This window comes from Scomber japonicus, chromosome 14, assembly GCF_027409825.1.
Source record: "Scomber japonicus isolate fScoJap1 chromosome 14, fScoJap1.pri, whole genome shotgun sequence".
Taxonomy (NCBI): Eukaryota; Metazoa; Chordata; class Actinopteri; order Scombriformes; family Scombridae; genus Scomber; species Scomber japonicus.
The window spans coordinates 15,055,081-15,077,784 of record NC_070591.1 but is presented as its reverse complement, the minus strand read 5'-3'; the positions used below and the strand labels follow the sequence as shown (position 1 = coordinate 15,077,784).

The following is a 22,704-nucleotide window of genomic DNA, read 5'->3' as shown; positions in this document are numbered from 1 at the left end:
GGATTCATTGGATATCTAAGCAATTTACACGACCAATTACTGGCAGCATGTCTGAGTCTTTGATGCTGGACTCGCTTTTCAGCATCAACTGAACAACTCTACATACATCAGTATCTCTGGGTGCTAAATTCATAGCATTCCATAGAATTTACTTAGCCACAAGCAAAAAGGAGGGTGCTTACAGTGCACTTCAGAGCGCGCCTGGCTTAAATGGGACCCCTTGTGGCTGTGTCACAGCTCCCTTCGTTAGGGGGCTGACTGTAGCCTGTAGTCACCACAGGCATCATTAGCCTTCTGTGAAACCACAGACTGAGTCTCATTCTTCATCTGCCTGTCTGCTGCCTCAACATCTATGCTGCGATGGCGCTCCAATGGCAGAGTAAGTGAGTCCAGCAGCACGACAGCCGCACAGAGCTGATCGGATAAGGAATTCAAAAATACAGCAAAGTTCAAATGTATGCAGTGAGTGGGCCACTTGAATTGGCTCTGGAAAGGTTAAAGCTGAGGTTATTTTTGCAGGGTGGATTATTAGGCTACCTGGGCTGAACAGAAGAGGAATAACAATGGTAAAAGTAAGGGTCACTCTGGAACTGCACTAGACAGTGAGGGGAATCAAGAATTTGTGAAATAAAAACCTAAACTGTCAATATTACAACAGATCATCATGAGGGAATGTAGACAGGACAGGACATATTCGGATGTTTTCTAAACTCACGCCGTCACTGCTGCCCTTCCATATGGTCGGTCTTTCTAAAACAGAATAATTCATCCCAACTGGATTAAATGTGGTTGTGATGAAAATAAATTAAAATATAAACATTATAAGTTACAGATTAAATGTGCAGGATGAATTCAAGGTTGAAATGTTGATTTCAGTTTCCCGTTCTGTACTGCCCTCTAATGGAAAACACTACTCAGAAATAAAAGAAGGAGCTCTGACATACAGTGCTGCAGCGAAGAGAGAAGACACACAGCATAATTAATTATGAGCTGAACTGACTGAACGCTACATGAAATCAATTTTTAAATTACATACAATTAAAATGATGAAAAGGTAGTGTTTGACATTTTAAGATGTATTTATTTTAACATGTCTAATGTAACAAAAGTGCAGTATATAATGCATAAGACACCTCCACTCTAGGTGGATTGTAAGGCGAGAGCAAACAATGAGATCTAAATGAAGACAAAACAAATGCTTCACTACAAAGCTTTGTAGCAGTAAAATTCAGATCCTTTATCACTGGATGTTGAACAAAGCATTCACTTGGCAGGAAATTAAAAAACCAACGAGAGGTACAAAGACTAATTCTGCTTAGGAAAAAAACAACAACAACAACAACAATGCAAGAGACATATTTTTAAGGGAATAATAATTCTTTAGAAAAACCATTCCAGCACTATCTGGCAAACGCAACGGAGACCCACGGGAGCATATGTTTGTAATTCCTACTGTTCTCTGTTTAAGTTATTTTTGTACATTCTAATTCTGCAACAACTCTGTATCACATTAACTATGCAGCATCTCTATTCTTAGATTTAAAAAACTGAGTATAAACTGAATATTTACAAGTAGCTGCAGTTGTTTCACAGTGTGTGCCAAACACGCTAAACTTTATGGCCCTGTTTTGTGTTTTAAAAATAAAAAAAAGGCCTGTGTGTGTGTGTGTGTGTGCGTTTGTTTGTGTGTACTGAATGAAGGACAGTTGGGCTCTGTCATGCTTTAGTCTTCCCCTCTTGGCCTCTCATGGGTGAGCAGCCATTGTTTGAGATGGTCGCCCTTGCCGCTCATGTACGGCCCACTCTGTCCACTGCTAGAAATGACTCTGTGACAGGGGATGAGGAGAGGAACCTGGCACACAGACAGAGAGAGAGGAATTCAACTTTGAGGGGAGAAAAACACAAAAAAAATATTATGCAAACATGTTTACACACAGAGACACTTTAAAATATTTACTTTTTACTTTAAATGATCCATCATTTTCCACTTCATAAATTCAGTAAGGACAAGTTTTAAACTTGAAGAATAATAACTCCAGAAAGAATCAATACTGTTGCCACAAAACTATAATGTGTTAAAAAAACGAATAATTGAATAAAAACAGAAATACAGATAGAGGCTTTAAAAATCGACTGCCTTCTTATTCTCAGGTTGACATTTATTGTCATAGCAACACAACAGTTCGAAGTCTTGATAGTAGATATGTATTATGTATGAAAGAATCTCTGATTTACCACATAAACGGTGTGACTTAAAAGTAACCAACGTGCAGAAAATATGAATCTGCACTTTTTTATGTTCATGCACTGCATGAAAACAAAGTGCCACACCAGAAGTGTCTGGTTTGATCCTGCACAAATCCACATTCAGGGTGATGGCTCAGTCTTTGGGTATAAATGTTTTTTACTCTTTAATAGTGTAAAGCAAAGAAGCAATCAAAAATTAATGGGCAAAAACACCAGCAGGATGAATATTCAATCGAGAGGGTGTCAACATTAAGATCTGATAACCCTGTGATCATTAAAAAGAGGAAGTCGGTGGAGCGTTTACTCTTGTTGCAGACGACTGCCAGGGGGGTCCCGAGTTCTTTGTAAACTAAATGGCTGGAGAAAGATTAAACAAGCAAGCCTAAAACACTTCGATCATTGTGAATTCAGAACAAGGAGAGTGGCAATGGTTGCAGTGAATCAAAGCAATTATTTCTTTTAAAATATTCTTAATGTTGCCCTCATTTTGTTCTTGTTACACCAAAAACATCACAACCGCTGCTGCATTGTGACTCTATTTTTCCAGTTTAACCAAGCTATCCTGACTTGATGGCTGCTCCGCCAGCTTTTCATATAAAAGTTGTACATGCAGTGTGTTTCAGTTCAAATCCATCATTAAACCCGCTCCCATATCAACAGCAATAAAACTTTCCGAGCCCCAGATTAACCTTGCAGACAGAGAAATACTGCTCGAGTATTCGGATCAATACTGTTCCCCGGGTTTGGAGGGAGAGCAGGGTACCCTCAAGGCCTTCGGATCTGCCTCTTCACTTGGGGAAGGGGGGGGAAAGAGCACTACACCAGGCTTATCAATACTCAAATCCTGGTGAAGAAGAAGTGCCACAGAGAGGCGAGGATCGATTGAGCACACTGAGCTTTTCACAGCTGAAGCCCGAGTGGAGCAGCGCTACTGACAAGTAATTGACACTGACAATCTGACTCTGGATCTGTATCAGGAGCTGAGGGCTCAGGCTCCCAGCCTCCCTGACGAAAGGAGGGAAATGTCTGTAAAACATGAGTCTGAGAACTATTATGCAGCCATCCAGAAGCAATGCCATTGGCTAATGCAATATTTAAAAGTATATAGAGAAACCGCTCCATAGCACTGAAAATACTAAAATGCTTTTTAAAAAATCATTTATTTGCAGTTATTTTATTACAAATTATTTTTCTTTCTTACTTAAAACAAAAAAACTATTGGAGGAAAAACACACTGCTGAGATGAGGATGTACACAAGCTATTTCACATCACATACTGTATGAGGGAGACCATCTCACTGGCTGCATTTCAGTAGAAGTGTTCTTTGCCTCACAGAGCACACCGGTGGTGCCCACAGCACTACATGGGCAGAGCTAAACGGGCTTTGATCAAAGGGTTTGATCAAAAGAAGACACAGCACTTGCCCTCTAGCCCTTCATTTTGTACACAGTGGATTCATGGGCAAAATGATGCAGACCAGGTTTCCTACAAGAATGGGAGATTTGCAGCGTACATCTACAGTAAAGACTTGAGAAAACAGGAACAAAAGGTGTGGGCTTAAAATCGTGCTGTAGGTAGACTTTTACTTCTCAGCCGTTATCCGAGGGAGGCGTTTATTTTGCCATTGCACATATACGCACCTACGGTTAAGATTACATATCCTCTAACAGGGAAGTCTTTATAAAAAATGTTTTATTGGAAAAAACTCAACTCCAAAACTACTTTTCTGTAGGTAGTCAATTTTCAAAGGATTGAAAAGAAGCAGATGGAAGCTGCAAACTATTTTATAATCACTTTTTATGCATTTTACATATTTAAGTGGTTATCTCATCATATACGTATAAATGTACCCATAGTATAGATTACAAATCATATATATTTATTCATTTTCTTCTGGGCTTTTTTATTTATTCATTCATCATTTAACTTTTTTCTGAACTTTTTTAACAGCCAACTGCAATTGGATTATAAACCATTGATGTAAAACCTTTAAATCTATTGCAACTTGTATGGTTGTTCCACATAATCCTACTTACATTTAATTACAGCCAAAACTAATTATTATTTTCATTATCCATAAACCTGCTGAATATTTTCTCGATTCATCAATGAAATAGTGTGTAAATCAGTTTGCCTGATTCCAAGGGGACGTTTCCAAATGTGTTGTGTTGTTTAACTAAAAGTCCAAAATCAAAAGATATTCAGTTTACAAAGATATAAAACAGAGAAAAGCTGAAAATCCTCACATTTGACAAGCTTAAAAACAATTAAAAGATAAATCATTTATTACATTTTTTTCTTTTAATCTTCTGTTGATCTACTAATCAATTAATCATTACAGGTCTATATTTAGTAGTATAAGTAATGTCATGATGTCTCCAGCACTAATTGTCAAATTTCAAATTTCTTAACTTTTGACTGTAGGTGGCTTTACTGTTTATCCACACACACACACACAACATGCAGTTATTAAAGCAAAATAACTCTATTAAAAAAAGGTCACGTTCTTTATCTGATGAAATAAAGTCAGCAAGAGAGAAGCCTGTCAATCAGTGTCAGCCACACTCACTGGGTTCCTCCTCATCGCCCCTCCCACCGCTCGCGCCGCTTTGGGGTTTCCCGCCATCTCAGCAAGACGTTTGTAAGAGACCGTCTGTCCAAACTTCACTTCTCTCAGAAGTACCTGCAGCACGTGGCTGGTGAACGCATCTATGCCACAAAGCAGAGGACAGAGAGAAAGAGACAGATAGGAGACAACAGAGGAAGGAAGAGCTCATCATTTAATCAATCAAACTCAGACAGCTGACTGAAAAGCTGATAAAAAAAAATCATTTGGTACAACATGTATTAAACTACTTTGAAATAAAAGTGTTTTGAATTAAAATCAACAGTTTAACACTCAGCTACAATTGATCCACATAATCAAGTGTTTTTAATATTGTCCAATCACGTGTTTGAGGTCAGATTTTCCATCGGAGGTACTCTGTATGACTCCTTCTTTTTTCTTCACAATACTGATTAAACAACTAAATACATAGAAGTCCCTCAATTTGACCTTAGAACTAGTATTAACATGCTACAGTAGCTGATGTGAGAAAATTATTTCTATGAGCAGAAAAATCTAGGTTATGCTTTGAAAGGTCACAGCTAAAATTAAAAAAGTTCGCTCCTTCATTTAAAAGGATTAAGAGAGGCCAAAAAGACTGCAAATCTGCTCCAGATTTTTAATAATAATAATTTGAATGTTGCACACCATTTGTGGCAGTGGGATGACTTTGAGGTTAATCAGACCAATTTGTCCTTTTAATTGCTTTCTATTCAGAGTAGATTCATTATATCATCTTCACTTAAATGGCGGAATTCTTCAAATCATCCGCAGCTTAACCGACCACATTAACGGCTTTGATTTCATTAACACTTTAGCAGTAGCATTATCTTTTTTCTGGATTACCAGGCAGTGACTGAGAGGCGTGTTTGTCTAGCTCTGATTGGGAAAGAAAAAAGAGGAAAAAAAAGTATTTGAAGCATCTCGAAACCTTAAGACATTGATGCACTGAGCTTGTGTAGCAAGTGAACAACACTCTGCACAGAGAACAAGATGAGGAACAATAGTCTCGTTATCAAGAGGGGGTGAAATTCTTCTAGTATATACATGTACTCAGTCATGAAAATTCAATTAGTGATCTCCCATTCTCTCTCATTTATATGGTCTAAGAGAGCACATGACAAGTGATCTATGTGAAATCCCTCTAAATTGGCATTGTGTGAAAACATGTCACACCCCTGTCTCTCTTCTACAGAGTGAACATCCTTTACTCCCCAGGCTCCCTCACTACCTTATAGTCACTCTCCGCTACACAAAGCCACGCGAACAAGGCAATTTGCCTAAACTGGGGGGAATAAGTGTAAAACCTAAAGGGGATACATTTGATTGATGCATACCCATGTGAGTTCTTTGTCTTGAACAAGGCCCGTAGGTACTGTTTAATAATTTTTCAGGTAATAATCACGCTGTCAACGAGATGACGGGCTCTTACGCAGACAGACTTAATGTTATGAGGAGATAAGATACACCGCTGAAATTTCTTTTATGCATTATTCTCCCTCATAATGCTCGGATTTGGCCACATGATGTGTGTGGTACATAGTGATATCGTTTTGTCACTGGTGTGTAGATGACAACTCGCCCAGACTATGGCTATGACAAATCTCTGTTGATGCAAATATTATTGACAAACAACCAAAATCAGTGTCACGCCAGCACATGCTGAGCACTTTTGCCTACAAACAGGCTGAGCAACAAGCTTCGGCGCTGTGTTTACACCTTTTACAAATCCTGAGCAACTGTTTCTCCTGGAGGACTGCACATCTCCAACAGTTCAGGACAAAAACAAGTGTCTGTGCTTTTATCTGCCAGTACAGAGGTTAAAGAACTTTGCCCTCATCAGTGTTAGTGACAGAGACTTCATGCGGGTCAGTCGAGGTGACCAGCAATGATTTGGAGAGCAGTCCCCTAGCCCCATACTTCATAAAGAGCCTAATACGGTGTGTCTGAGGTCAGGACCCTCTTTAGATCGGGGTGCAGTGATGTCAATTGTTTAAATAAAAGTTGAGAGGAACCACTTACATGTTTACAGACATCCCATAATTATGTCACAGGTCATTACCTACCATGAGGCCAGGTGATAGGGCCACTGCAGAGGCAGAGAAAAATTGACCCAGAGTAAAATCGAACACATCTAGTGATTATGAAGATAATGACATATATGATTGATTTGCTCATTATTTTGTATATGAAAGCAATTTGAGGAAAAAAGAGAAAACAATAAAAGGGAATTCCATCAGCCCTGCTACTGATAGATTTAGAGAGATGACTTCCAGCTGACAGTCACCTTATACATGGTTGTGAGAATAAAAAGACAATAGTGGAAATGCAGCTACCTCATTATCCTTTGTGTCTAATGGGAGGGAAGACTTTGACTCCCAGTCAAAGTGTCTCTTGAGTCTTGAGGGATCCATACTTTTGAAGGCTGACGGGGTGCTGATGATTCTCTGATTATTCGATATTCTGAAAACGTTCATTTCCCTAATTCCTCTCCACATCACAGGGGCGAGTCCTGGTGAGTGTCTCATCTCACCCTGCGCTGTGCACAGGGGGAGGTTCAGGCTCCTGCAGGAACACAGTCATTTGGGCTTTGAAGAGGGCCCTTCCCCCCCTTAGCCTGGCCCCCTCCCTGCACATTCCCTGTGCCGCTTACCGAGACTAAGATCCTCTCGTCTGTTACATATGGATGTATAATTAATGAGATAAGAATATGCATCGTTTTAAGAACCCACGATGGTGTCTGTGTTTTTCTGAGGGGGCGAATATGAGTGCACACGCACACAAACACACATGCTCGCTAAGCACGACACATGCACGCATTCGCCATTCCTCTACCTCTGACGACCAAACGTGTGTGTGATGTTGCGCGTGACAATCAGTCAGACAGTATAGAAAACTGCACCACAGATCTCCTTTCATGTCACCTCTGTTGCTCAGGTATATCGTGACAGCTAATATGAAAAGTGGCTTGTTTTGTCAGAAATGTGTAAATAAACATGGCAACACTTCAAGTGAAGGTCACAACTCAATATTACATGACAAGTGCTGCGAGAGCGCTGTCGCATTCAGGTTCTCCCACAAGATAACTGAGCAAACAAAAGTTGGTTGTCACAGATTGTAATGACCTGATTAAACTAGTATTTTTTTTTCCCAGGAAGGCAGCCACTGCATGACTAGATTGAGTAGGAATGTGTACAGCAGTAAAGCAAAATCTGATGCTTAACATTTGTGAATAAACAACCAAAAAAATCCTATTCTGCTCCCTCAAAAGACAAATACTCTTGATGCTAACATTTAACATTTTTATACAGGCATGGCCTATGGTTCTGACTACTGAGAGCAATCCAACCCTAAACCCTGTATTTACTGAGCCCCAAAACAACAGGCAAGGGAGAGAGGTGCAACACAGCACAATCACCTATTCAGATCAGGTACTAATGAAGAATTCCATCTATCCTGAAATTTAATTAAAACCCCAAAGACTTCAGATGAGATGCGATTTGAAAGAGCCTGGGGCTGGTACACAAGCACTTGGTGGCGAAGGGAATCACACTGAAAGTTGATTTCGTAATCGGTCCTGATGTATTTCTGCATTGCCTTTGCGGGAGCGTGGGACTCATAGCTGTATACAGGGTCTCAATGGAGTACCTGCTCATTGAAAATGCCATCACTCAAGCACTGCAGATCTGCATGAAATTAGAGAGCAACTAAGGCCTGATTGCAGGGGAAGAGAAGCACAATTGTTAAATGCATATATTAGAGTAGGGTTTTTTTCTGTGTAGGTGTGCTTCTGCGTCTAAATGAGCACTACTGAAAGTCTTTAAGTTAAAATGCAATGAGCATCTCAGTTTGACAAAGAAATAGTCTGTAATTGTTTTGAAAACGGCACCGGCGCAATAAGTTTATGATTTCAAAAGTGAGTTGTCAGGCGCCTCTATTGTTTGTTTCCTCGAAACAAAAACGCCAGGGATAATTAATTCCTCATTTTTTTCCTCAGTGCTCTCCATCATTCACTGTGGAGTCACAACTACCAGTTGAAAGGACACTAATTGTCCATTTTTGGGGTGCTTTCATTTTACTCGCCTTAGGTGACTGGTCAAGCCAACAATAAGCTCATTCAAACTTTACCACCATTCACATGTTCTCATTAAAAAAAGCTTCCTGTCTGAAAATGTCAAGAGTGGAATTCGATCAGTTTCAAAGAATGTGCCAAGAATCATGGAAAAGCTTGCCAAGACTAACACGCGTGGTAAGAGCTGCCACAGATTACTGAACCAAGTTACAGCTCTGTGTTCTGTTCTCTCTCCTTCGCTCACCCACTCGCTCGCCTCTCCCCTGCACTCGCTCTCCCAGCCTCGCTCTCTCTCTCTCTCTCTCAGCCATAAAATACTTCATTATAACACAGTGAGCCAGTGAGTGTAAGTGATGTAACTGACAATTAAGAGTGAAAGCCTGATCCCAGTCATGGCTCTGCAAATATTTATCCATGACAGACCTCCTTGCAGGGCGGGGTGGTGAAAGGCAGGGAGCAGGAGACTCCCAGTGGTCTGCGGCTCACTGAAGTACGCCTGGAGCCATTCAACGCAGCGCAGCAACTCGGGGCTCGTTTCTGCTGGGCTATCGTTGACCACACAGCTCAGGGGGGCCTCGCTGCTCCTGTGAGGGATATAAGGCAGGATGGGGAGGTGAGGTGGGGATCAGAGGAGCAATCATAATACTGAATTCTTGGTTGAGCAGTGCTAAAATATGTCACAAGAGTGTAATAACATGCCACGAGTGACACAGATGCAAGATGACATAATTTGCTGAGTGAAACTAAAGTTGTTAATCAAGACGTGTTTAAAATCCAAAGTTCAGCAGAGCTCCTGTCACATGGCCGTGACAAATATCAGACGTGTGAAAGAAAGAAGTTCAAGAAAATATAGAGACAGTAATCCAGACATGTGTTACAGTACAAATGTATTTATATGAGGTGCAGCATGATAGAGTATGAAAGAAAACATTGTCGGGTCATAAGGAGCAGCGCTAACAGTCTATTTCAAACAATTTTAAGGAAGCAGAACCAGTTTCTGAGAAGAAGAGAAAAAAAGAGTTTTCAAAAGTCTTGCAGTTGTTATAGAAAAAAAGTTAAGAGCGTAGCGTTAACAACAGTTTCAACTCTGCTTTGGTCTAGTTTATAGTTCATGACAAGAATAAATGGATTTTTTGGCCAGAGCGATGCTGGCCAGCAAAGCACTGCACTTGGACATGCATCTTAGCATGAGTAGATGCTTGGAGGAATTTGCCGATGGTTGAGTTGGCATCACTTAACAGCTGAATTTCTCTCCGCTGCTGACCACCCCCCAGGTCAATGCAAGCAGACTGACCCATATTTGACACTTAAAGACCCTACTGGGAAGGTCTTCTCTTAGCATGTGCATTACTGCAAAGTGGACTTCAAGCTGTGTTGTGGATCTAAAGCAGGCCGCCAATTCCATTAACTGGTGTACAGGACTTATAAATAAATAATATCACCATTTAAGTGCCCCCTTTTCAAAATTGGCTTATCCTGTATGGTATTAATAATAGACATTTACTTTGTTAAACACACAGACCATCTCTCTCCTCCCTGCCGTAACAACACGGCCCTAAAGTGTTTTTACACTTCTGCAGGTCACAGTTTGAGCAACGTTTTATATTGGACATGTGAAGCTGAGGTTTACTGGAGTGTTATGACTGAACAGGTCAGTTTTCAGAGAACCACTCTGTGTGCTAGTTTGTGGCTGTGTGATGAAAACCTCTTGGGGCCGTTTAACAGTGGGTGTAAATACAGTAAAAGGTGTAAATACTCTCATTTCTAAATAAACCACACAGCAGTTTATAGTTGAGTGGTGAAAACTCAGAAACCCACCAGCGGGTCCTGTGCTGAGACCCGCTCAAACAATGGCCATGGCTCATGGCAATCTCTGTCGGCATGGGTGAGTGCCCAGCCAGCCCCTACTTGTCATTGTCTCTCCTTTCTATCCCTCCCCTCCTCCCCCCTTCCTCCCCTAGCTCCCCCTCCTCATTTCCCCCTCTCTATTTCTCTATCCTCCCACTCCAGCTCTTTTTGCTCCCCACCACCTACACCCCGACACCCACCCACCTCCCCCCCCACCTCCTCCTTCTCTCAGCAAGGATCTTCAGGCCACTGTTCCCTCTCTGCACCCCCACTTCCCCTACACCCCCAACACACCTCCCACCACCACCACCACCACCTCCTCTACCCCTCCACACCCCCTCTTTCTCTCTGAGAGGATGTTCCAGCCGCTGCACACTGACAGCTCGGGGATATTGTGTGTGGAAATGTTCCTGTTGGACCCGCAGGCCCTTACAATCTACCGGACAAAGGCTAGAGCACCTTTGCTTAAGGCTTGGCACCTTTGACCTCCAGCTCACACTTCAGACTTGTCACCGTGGCTAATTTTCCTCTCCCCTCAGCCCCCTCCTGTTATGGATGCGCTCGCTTTAAAGGTGTTTTGAGTGATACAACATTGACAGTAGTAAAAGTTAATGCAATGCAGCACATGTTATGGCCGGTAAACAACACCAAAATAAATAAATAAAAGTGGAACAACATCAGTCGAGCTGAAGTCTGTCACCTCTAGGTGCAATGGGGGATTGTTTTTAAAGAGCATGTGGGCAGTGGAGATGTAGCCTCTGTGCTGGCAACATTTCCAGTCACTTCAGTGAATCACAATTCAACCAGCATCATATGAACTTTACAGAGTCCAGGCTGCCACATTAGAAACCGTGCCTTTCAAATAAGAGATCAGAGATGTGTCTAATTACAAAGAAATGGGATCTTTATATTGTCTTAAAATGCCAGCCCTGGATAAAAACCAACACAAATAATTACATCATCAGTATGAACTGAATTTTAATAATGGCCTTGAACAAGTGTGTTTAAATTTGACCACATAATTTATATTTGGATAAGGAAAAATATGATCTATTATCTTTTGACTAGGTGGAATAATAATTTTTTCAATGTCCTTCAGGCATTCAGTATTTCATCACAGGTAAGGAAATACGAAACTAATTCCAAACTAGCCAGGATCTGCTGCACTAAAAAGAATATTTCCCTTGATAGAAGATTGTGATTTGAGAAAATTTCTAATATTGTGCTCCTGTCACAATCAATTTCCAATTACCATAAATCATTGCTGCGTAAAGTGGGAGTCATTTGGAGTTCTACCTATTTTCTAACTCTAATATAAAGAATGAATTGAGCATTTATATTATGCTGGAGGTTATTTCATTCATCCTGGACGAAACAATCAAAGGAGACAAAAGGAAAAAAAAAGAATAGCTGGCATTAAATTTGTCAATTTCCTTTGGCATATTCTGTATCTCTACTTGTACAAGTCTTCAGTAAGACTTTTTCTATCAACTGCAGACGTAAGAATGAAACAGGTTAACCACAAGATCTAATTGAAAGGAATCTGGCGGAGGGTGTAATGGTATATTGCACAAAAAGGGGAAAAACTCAGAACTCATGCCTCCATCCTGTGAAGCGTGATGGCGCTCATCCTGACTCGATCGGCTGTCACTTTTGACACAGCCTGCCAGAGTTCTCCTTCACCGATCATGGGTAACATGGCGGGTCAGAGGATGAAATAGAAAAGGCCAAGAGCAGTCCAATATTTTCCTCAGCCTTATAGCTGCAGATACTTAACTCAGAGACGTCAAAGACTCAAGAGAGCATGAAAAAAGCCTAAAATGACTGTCTAAAAAGGGAAAAAAATACAGCATGTCTCTATGAATGTCAAGATCCTGATGGTCTCTGAACCAAAGGCTGTGATACAATTGTAAGCCACTTGCTCAATGCAGCTCGTTCAACCATTTGAAGATCATTCAGATGCCTATCTAGCGACTGCAGCACTAAAGTCGGGAGCTTTTCGAGTGGTAAGCTGTAAGGAATGCTTCCTATTCTGTTCTGCGCCACACGTTTGGTGCTCCGCTATTTCAAAATAAAAACAACTGGGCCGGATAAACTGCTCTCTAGATATCCGACAACTCTTATTAGCGAATGTCCACCAAAGAGGCTGCAACACTCAATCCAACACATAAAGGTGGTGGTAAAATACTGCAGAGTAGGCAACAAAGCACACAACAATTAGGTCTTCTCCCAACTGGCTAGCCACAGGAGTCAGTGAAGGCATGTATTACCACAGCCTTAACTCTTACTCCATTATGTAGTTTATCCACACCCCAACGCAGCAATGTTTATCTACAACAGACTACTGAGCAGTTTCAAATAGCGTTTTTAGCCTCTATTCTCAAGTGCCACAGTAAGAGATTCCAATTACCCGAATGGTAAGGAGCCAGTGAGGGAGGCATAAAGTACATTAGGGATCCCCTGTAACTGTAGGGACCTTTTAGAGCCTCCACTGAAGAGGGCCGAGAGACTGAGGGGACAGTGACCCTGCATGGATAGCCTCTGTCAAAATTTGACCACGTCAAGCACAAAGGCATTATGGGAATCCAGTGTCACCAAGTCCTAATTACTGTCTGTGTTCAGAGCAAATTACTGCCTTGTTCCTCTGATTAGCGAGGAGGCTAATCTTCACCTGTGTACGCCAGCACTGCTGAGGGCCCTTGAGTGTTAGCGCTTCGTCTTCTGTAATTTATTTTTAAATCAGTGCCCGCTCCCAGGAGTTTTGAGTGTTTTGTTGTGAACCGCTTACCATGATCCCCACCACCGCCCCCTCACCCCTAAATCCTTGACTAAATCCTTGTTTGGTGCCGCAGGAAGATAAGCAAGAACAACACTTGGGCATAATTGACTCGTACTCCTCTCCAAGATGTCAGAGCGAAATCATCTCTCTGCATATTGCCTTAGTATGTCACACACTGTACACTTCTGCATGTTGCAGATATAGAATCCAATCAAGTTCTAAAACAAACTAGCACTACCCTTGCGTCGGGAAAAACTTGCCAGCCGACAACAGGAAAAAAAGAAAAAAGAAAAAAGAAAAAAATACTGCAGGAGCTGCTTTTAACTGCATCTCTTCAGTGAGCAGTAACTCGCTCGGCTCCCGTCCCGTCCTCACCCTGGAGGTTCTGTTTTAGAAACCACAACATTTGCAGATTTTCGTCTGAGTGAATGTCAGTGTCTCGTCTGTGTGGGGCGGTTTACAGGTAGTGTGTTACACAGGTGTTGGTTTACACAGGAAATGGCACATGCAGCCTGATTGGGACTGTCCCGAGAGACGGAGGCATAAACATAGAGCACAGATGGGTCCAAGGGCCAGTGGGAGCAGCACCTTAATGAATACGCAGCTGAGTACTACACTTCACAACATGCAAAACAATATTCTAAGGCCGCAGTAAAAAATAGAACAAAAATCATCTGAATATCATTACACAATGAATTATTCATATTATTTCTAAAGGGACTACGTCAAAAAGTCTCTCCCTGCTTTATTGATGATTTCATTCAATATCTCAGCTGATCACTGTTCGTATGACAAAGCATTTTAGTTACAAATGTAAGCAGTTTATTTTGCACACAGTCTATATGTCTAGAAATATATTACTTTAAATTGATGATTGAGTTTTCATGAATTGTGTTTTAGACTAAATATAACAGAGCCACAAAGAGAGAAAGAGAAGGAAAGAGAGAGAAATTATAGTGGAAAAACAACAGTTGTTGATATGGTTCCTGGTGTGTGAGCACATCATGTAAACAGGACCCAGACAGGGAACACATTTACCATACTGCTATTCAGTGTGAACCAGGACATTGATTCACAACACTACATGAGTGTGAGAAAAACGATAAATGCATCACCTCAGATATTTCACACTAGCGTTGGTAGTGTGTAAAAGCTGTTGTGACAGCTTGGGTATTAGGGCTAGATAGATGGAAAATGTCTGGCTGCTTATGAATGCCAATGTGACTGGGGTGACGGGTTTGACACAAAAACACTCCACCTCAGAACAATTAGGCTGTTCTCAGGCCCCATCCAGTGTTGTCAGTGATAATGGAAAGCTGTGAGGATAACTGGTGATAAATAGACTTTAACACCCTCCTCCTTAAGAGCAATGCAGTCCTGCAGTCCTCTCATATGCTTAACTAATCATGACCATGGCCGGCAAATTCATACAAAAGACTAATTACTGTTGTACTTCACTTCAGTCTCAAAGGCCTCTTATATAAGGACTTGGGGGTTCTCTTGCCTCTTTTCTCCTCTTGATGGGTATTTTTTTTACAAGTAGGCCTCATGCTAGACAAAAGCGTTTAAAAATTGGTGATTGCTTTCATCCGCTTTAATTACATTCAGAAATGGCATTTCTGCCACATAATACACCCCTATTGTTTCAGAATTATCTGGCTTGGGGAGTAAAATCTACAATATTTGACGATGCTCCCGAGCTAAATCGCCTCTTGAAATTGAAATATGCTGCCGAAATACAAAATAAAAAGCCAGCCTTTGCTGCTGATATACTGGAAGCTCCTTGGCTTTCTGCAGAATGCTATTATTATGCATATCCAGGTAGAAAGTTAATTAACCCAAAGCTTAAGCTAATTATGGTAGCAGAATGCTATCAACCAAACGCTTTCAGTCAGACAGCTGTCCAGAATTTCATTTGCTAATCATTTGTCTTTTGCCGGAGCATATGGTACATTTCCCCGCTATCACAGCAACAACAAACAGATGAAAATCATTAACTAAAAACAATGTGCAATGTGAAAAATCAGACACAGATTTATACGGCTTTGTGTCAAAGAAAAAAGCCGGATTTATGGCCTGGGAAATATAATGATAATTTTTGGTTTTAGCCACTTAGGATTTTAGGCAGATCACGTGGCCCAAGTGTGCTGGGAATTCAGATGCACAAATATATTGTTTATATCTATATGCAAATGAGACAGAATGTTTATCCTTGTAAAATTAATTACAATTTTTCTATAGGAGCATATGCAAAGAGCTTGTTCTTAACAATTTTTAGCTTCTAGCACATTTTGTGCCTGGTTTTTTTTTCAACACAATATTTTTATGTTGTTAAAAGAAGAAATCCCTCAGCTCAGAATTAAATCAATTATTTTCTGAGAAATGCTTCATGCATTATTTTTTCTTTTCATAAAAACACATCATACTGGCTGTTAAAGGGTGATTGATATCAGCATTGCTTGCGACATTATCAGGCAATAAAGGCTACTCAGGTTCTAATGCAACATGTCATACATAGGCTCCTGTAGTACATTTCTATTGAGGACCTCACAAGCTAAATTGCTTTTTTCCTGCTCCCCCACATCTCAGCCAGCTTGACAGACAAATTGATCAAAGCATTGTAAAATAATATGCTCACAAAATGTCTCGGGGCAGGAGTCCAGCCCTTTTTTCATTTTTCACCCTAATAAAAAAGTGCTGTATGATTTCCTCTGTATTGTGTCTGTGCTCTGTGTGAAAGAGGCGAGAAGCATCATATTTCAGATAATAGTAATCTCCTGTAAACAAAATGTGTATCATTTTTCTGTGAACACTGTAGCCATGCTAAAAACTAAAGGGGGGAAAGCTGGTTAACAGGGAGGCTGGTGCGTAGGGCCCCAACAGGGGTTGTTGAGATGTAATGAATTTGTTCATCTGATGGTGCCTTCAGGGCTGTCGTTAGACTGGCAGAGGAGGTTGATTTCAGGAAATGTTCCTAAGATCAGTTAGGAAGCAAAAGGGGCTTGAGACATTTCTATTAGAAAGAGCTGACGGTCATGGTGCGTAAGCCATACTTCAAGGGCATTTATGTAGCTATAATGGCATTTATCAATAACTATCTATCACTGCCATGAATGTTTTTGTTGCTGCTCCGGCTGCCAACCAATAGTGAAATCTGAGAAGGAGAAAAAATAACGCGAGCAAACACAGTCATATAAGACTTCAAAGCTTTGACTTGCTCACATATCTACTGTAGGTCTCCCTTTATGTTATGCATAGACATTATCTATTTCCCTTATCCAAAATATGCTCTAAGAGATCATTTATCACCCTGACTTCCTAAGCTTGTACCACAGCAAATCCAAAGCTGGAAAGAGCCTTGTTTAGTATGTCATAAATAAATCAATGGAAATGGCTGATCTGAACTATTACTGCTACAGGCAGGCTTTTGTGAGATCTACATGTAAAGCCTGTTGCAAAGATAAGCCTATATTTTGTCACTTTATCTCGCCTCCCTTAATGCCTGTTTACATTGTGTTACTCCATATATCTGGGGTGGCTCTAGTTCCCCTGTCCTATGACAATAACACCTTATTCAACTGGTCGTGATAAAATCTAAACATTTTGCTTAATGATAGCTCACACCTTTCAGAACATACAGACAGCGACATGATCGAAGCTTCACTTATGACCGACATAGCAAATGATATTAAACTGAGAAATGATCTAGTGATGCGAATCATTAAATTCATTTGCATATTCCTACTGAACCTGAACACACAAATTAAACCTTGTTCACAAGGAGACGGAGAAAGGTGCTTGCGCATGGTTACAGGACATCTTCCATAATCAAAATTCCATATTATTAATTTTCTCACTTCAACTCATTAACAACAAGTGGAATGTTTTTACTGCTTGATGAATTTTAGGAAGTAGCAGACAGTCGAGGAGGAAACACATGTTGAGGTATAATATACAAGGTCATTAATGGGTTTCCATAAATTAGAATTTGAACATACATTTTCAAAAGGATAACTTCCTATCTGGGTGCATATGAAAATGGTTTAATTTCCCAAACCATTCAAGTTTATCAAATGCGAATCTGCGATACATGGATATTTAATTTCAATCTAATCAAAACTAATCTGAGATGTAGGATGTGGACCTGTAAAAATAAGGAATAAGTACTTATTAACGCTGAGTTTAATCAGTTTCAATCGCTTCAGTAAGACTGTCAACCATCTAACAATTTTAATGGATGGGTAGGGCAGGAAATGCAGTCACATAATACATTTCTGAGTGTTGGTTGACACTCAAAACTACTGCATACAACTTGGAAGAAACATAAATAAACAGGAGAGAACAGTCCATGCTCCCCATGGCCTTTGGTGACCCTACAGACATCAGCTCTAATCAACTCCCTCGTGGGTAATAAACAAGTTATTTTTCTGAAATTTCAAATATACTGCGGGAAGAATCACAACCACATGCCATCAGAAATCTAATTTCAAGCCCAACTGTATTCTAGTGCCCCTCATATTTCTAGTGCCTGCTCATATTTGCCCAACTTTCTCCCGGATATTTCTTGTGGGATCTACAAAAATGCCCTGCTTCCAATGAGGAATGGTGGTACTCCATCACAGGAGTGGATTCTGTCTGCCTGTAAATTTCACACCTTTGTTTATCACGTCACCAGCCCGGCTGTTGTACAGTACCTTTCAGCAGGTGCGACATCCATTAGGATCTGGATGGTGTGCACACCATTCTCACATCCACTGACTTGGATCTTCCCCAGGGGGCTCAGCAATGAGATGGTCTTCTGAGTGCACTGGCTCTCCCTCTGCTTCTTCATCTTGCTGCCCTGCTAAGGAAGCACAAATTACACCGCGTTCATTGACATATTCATGTGGCAACTTCAACAATTTCCCACACATATTTGCATTGAATGATCTATTGAAAACCTAGCAGGCCACCAACGGATGATGACTTACATATTTGAACACCTAGCCTCCAAACAATGTCATGATGTGACTTGATCCCTACATTACTATCCAATATTTCTTTTGTGCATGGAAAAGAATACGCCTATCTAACCAATAAATCGCCCATTTTTTCCCCTCTTTCTGTTCTATATATCACATAAATGAGAAAAACAATGCAGTCTGTTCCCTTGTCTGGTGGGGGATTCCCAAGATAGCTCGACATTATTTTCAATCCGTCATTTTTGGTTGATGGCCGGGATGTTTTTCTAGCATTAAATTTGTTCCTTAGGGTGCAACTCCGATGGGATTCTGGTTTCCAGCCCTTAACAACAGCAAAAACGTGCAGCTTTTCTGACGACTGAGATGGATACTGGCAATAACCAGACAGCAGTTCCTTTTTTATTTTTACTTTGAGGGAAGGAGAGATGATTGACTATGTTATATGTGAGTTTTTGAGAGATGGGGGTTATAATAAATAAAGGTCACATTGATTGTAAGAGTTTCAACCAAGGAAACCTTTCCTTCCTGAAGCCTTGATCTGAAAATTGTCTAAAGGTTTCAAATGCAACATCCCTTTGTTTTCTTTTATTTTTAATAGTGTTTGCAATCCATATCCACACATTTCTACTCATGTGTTTGTATATTAATTGCAATAGGGCAGTTTCTGACAGAGATTACTTCTGCAGTTTGAAATTTGAAATCTAAAAATAAAACTATTTTTAATCAGTAGCTTCTAAATTAAAAACTAAATTCAAACTAAAGACGAAGCAATTAACTGATTAATCAATAAATAGAAAATTAACCATCCATGTTTTGATAATCATTTTATTCACACATTGTAGCAAAAAATGTCAAACATTTTCTTGTTACAGCATCCAGAATTGTTGCCTTTCTTTGTCATATGTCACAGTAGACTGAATCTCTTTGGGCTTTGAACTATTAACCAAAAAAAAAAAAAAAACCCTTATAAGAAGACCTTGAGCTTTAGGTAATAAAAAATAATTGGCAGTTTACTCAATAATTAAAATAATCATATGATGCAGTCCTGAACACATACATACACACACACACACACATATATATAGAGAGAGATATAGATATATATATATATATAGAGAGAGAGAGAGAGATTATACAATGTGGGATGGATCACATAGGAGATTAAACAAAACAAAGATCAGAGACAGTATTTCATTTAGACTTTCAGTGCCCCCCTCCCCTCCTTTAACTCACACACAGACACACACCACCACCACCACCACCACATCTGTCATGGTACGCGATCACAAATGCGTCTGCTTCAACTTTCTTGTTTCTACTCCTGCAGTTTTCACTGTATTCATCGGGGGTTTGCCTGAACTGACAATAAAGGCGAGAAATTTCTGAGCCAAACAATGGTACAGTGCACTTTGGATAAGCGCTGAACACACTGCCTGCCATTTAGCGAGCTGGTAATAGACTCATAGAAAGAATAATGGACGTTAGCAATAATGGCCTTAGCTAATAGCCTGTAAGCTGATTAAAAATAATGCTATCGTTTGTTTTGTGCTGTTTTCGGTGCAGTGGACTTTTAGGTAACTACTTGAATGTCTAAATGTTTACTCGGCTCTTCACGGTGAGGAACAACAAACAAATAAGCAGCTTGTGTTGTCAAAAATCACTGGCAGCACCCTCGTGCTCGTCAATCATCTGACTCGTTTCTCATTAGACTAGTTCATGGTCAAACCTGCGTGATTAATTAGGTAGAAAGCGTACCGTAACTGCGCAGGTGTGAGATGCAACACGTGTGTCCATATTGTGCTCTTTTAGGGGAAGAAAATTAATGCCGAAACAGAGATGACGATTATCCCAGTTATTGAAGTGTGCAAGTACTTCAAAACTACTTAAAATACACCTTTAATAAGTGCGTACTTAAAATGTCGAATAGATAAGCTGGGTTTCCTGTTTGAACACCAACACTAACATATAAGATACCCTCCGTTGCGTAAGTATACTTATTATTTCTTTGCTGTAGAATGTGCCAGGCTTTGTTCAAGGTATTTTAGTACTTTTATTTTCACCTGCAGCTTACAGTGAAGCCTTTTCGCATCCGTACGGTGTCTCTCCGACGCCAGCGTCTCTTCCTTCTTCAAAACAAATGTGCAAGTAAATCCCTTCCTGTTTCCTCAAACAACGTGGCCGAGTCGGCCAATCAAAAGAGGAAAAAGTCCGCTCTTGCTTTCTAATTGGCTGGTATAAGGTCTCTGCTCCTCCCCCTGACAGGGACAGACACAGCATGCATGTCTAATAGGTCTCAAATTGGGATTTGGGGTCCTTCAGGGGGTCCCCAGTACACAGAAGACTAGTAATAGTAGTGATTTAGATATTTGATTTGCTTGATATTTTTACAGGAGGAGAAATATGATAATGCATATTTTCAGCATTAATTTCAAACACTGTTATCTTTCCACTCATAGCTGAGACATTTATCCAGTTCTGTATCTCCCGTGACAGCTTCTCAGTGAGGTCTTAAGGGTCCCAAACATAATGTTTGTGGATTTAAAAAAAAACACCTATGTGACTCAAACAGCCAATAACATCATATGTATTAGGCTACCAACTAATACAGTCAGCATATTATTATGAACAACACACAAGGCAGTGCACAATCCCTTTATTAGAGTTTTATGCAGTTTAAAGGAGAGGGAGTTGCCTTATGTTGCCTGGAGCAGTCATAGATTTAACTGAAGCATATATTTCAGTCATTATGACCAAGTGTGTGGCATCAATCATGTATTGTTTAAAAGTGTCTCATGTCCTCTGCAGCTTTATTTTTATTTCTATGGAGCCTTCAGCTCTCTGCATGCCTCCGTTTGGAATGTGTAGGCCGGCGTGGGCCTGTGGCCCACACCCCATCTCAGCGGTGAGGGTGGGAGCGGGGGAGAAAACGCCACCCCTGCAGAGACCATTTTGAAATCTGTGAGGATTTCCGTGCCATCTGGACCCGCTGCCAGTCTGCCCCAGATAGTAAGGGTTGGCAACGGTACCCGACGGTGCAATATGGCTCTCTCTTTAATGAACTACTAACTGTCCCCCGTTTTAATTGATGTGACATTTGAGCCATTTATCTCTGACATTTCAATGAAGGATGATTCTCAGCCTTGCCATTTACTTTTTTGTGCTATTTTCTAAGAGTCATTTGCATTTTTCTGCTCTAAACCTGCTTTTTGTCTCTCATTAGCTAATTAGAGAGCAACATGCACAATTAATAAAAATGAACATAACCTAGTTTGATATAGGCTTGATGAGGGATAATCAGGAAATCACTGTTTTCTTAATGTTCATCAAAAATGATGTGAAGGGCTACCTGTGGTAAAAGGTGACTTCGATAAAGCCTTGTAACCTTTACCCACATACCAACATGTAGCCTACAGTGTGGGACAACTTATGTTCGCAGCATGGGGAGAATCAAGCTCAATTAATCAGCATATGATTGCAGTAAGCAGCCCCCTCTGCTGGATCTTCTGAGCCATACTGTTTGAAATCATTTTTATGCTGCATTCAGTGGCCAGACAATTATCATATGTGGCAGCAACAGTGAATGTTTTTGTGTTTGCTTTATTACATTTTTTTGGGGTGGGGGGGGCATCAAATGTGCAATTTAAAAATCATTTCAAGACAACGTTTGCTTTTTGTTTTCCTATTTATTTATTTTTGATATTAATGTAATTACTGCTGGCACATCAAAGCTGTTTTGCACATTATACATTTTGTTTGTATGATCATATGTGTTTATACTGATGAGTACAAATAATTTATTTTAAAAACAGGAAATTCTTTGGCCATGGTGTGTTGAAATAAACAGCCTGAAGTGCGTGTGAGTGACATAACAAGCTGCTATACCAAAGGTTCCAGACTCAATTGTTTTCCATAATGACACATATTTTCAATCTTTTAAAGATATCCTTTAAAAACACGGCTCCACTGATGACGACTGTTCCTTTGATTGTGAGCGGCATCATTGCCAAGGTGTGGTGCCCTGTCTGTGTTGGCAGCCAGGCTGATATCTTTTGTTTGAGACTCAAAGAGCTCCTTTTCCTGTTCAGTTTCCCTCACTATTTTTGTTTGTGTGAGGTGTTGATAGATTTACATGTTGCACAGCTTCCTTTTAGTGTACAGCACCAGATGTTTGTGAGAATAACAACTCTAACC

General features: G+C 40.4%; 1 protein-coding gene across 3 annotated transcripts; it reads right to left on the bottom strand.

The window, feature by feature from the left end:
* Positions 1 to 1,068: 1,068 nt before the first annotated feature.
* Positions 1,069 to 20,650, bottom strand: mgmt (O-6-methylguanine-DNA methyltransferase). Of its 3 annotated transcripts, none has more exons than XM_053332949.1 (5): positions 20,574 to 20,650; positions 18,247 to 18,395; positions 9,349 to 9,509; positions 4,818 to 4,957; positions 1,069 to 1,852 (listed from the first exon to the last, which is right to left on the bottom strand). In XM_053332949.1, exons 2-5 carry the CDS (start codon positions 18,381 to 18,383, stop codon positions 1,724 to 1,726), a joined length of 567 nt encoding a protein of 188 aa, XP_053188924.1. In that variant the 5' UTR covers positions 18,384 to 18,395; positions 20,574 to 20,650; the 3' UTR covers positions 1,069 to 1,723. The 3 variants fall into 3 exon arrangements, with proteins under 3 accessions (XP_053188924.1, XP_053188925.1, XP_053188923.1); XM_053332950.1 differs by having other exon boundaries at positions 18,247 to 18,392; positions 20,574 to 20,638; XM_053332948.1 differs by having other exon boundaries at positions 20,585 to 20,621.
* Positions 20,651 to 22,704: the final 2,054 nt, after the last annotated feature.

Coding starts and splice junctions, on each gene's coding strand:
- mgmt (XM_053332948.1), bottom strand. Junction 9,510..18,246: donor GATGTCGCACCTGCTGAAAG/GTACTGTACAAC, acceptor TATCCCTCACAG/GAGCAGCGAGGCCCCCCTGA. Junction 1,853..4,817: donor GGGCGATGAGGAGGAACCCA/GTGAGTGTGGCT, acceptor TCTGTGTGCCAG/GTTCCTCTCCTCATCCCCTG.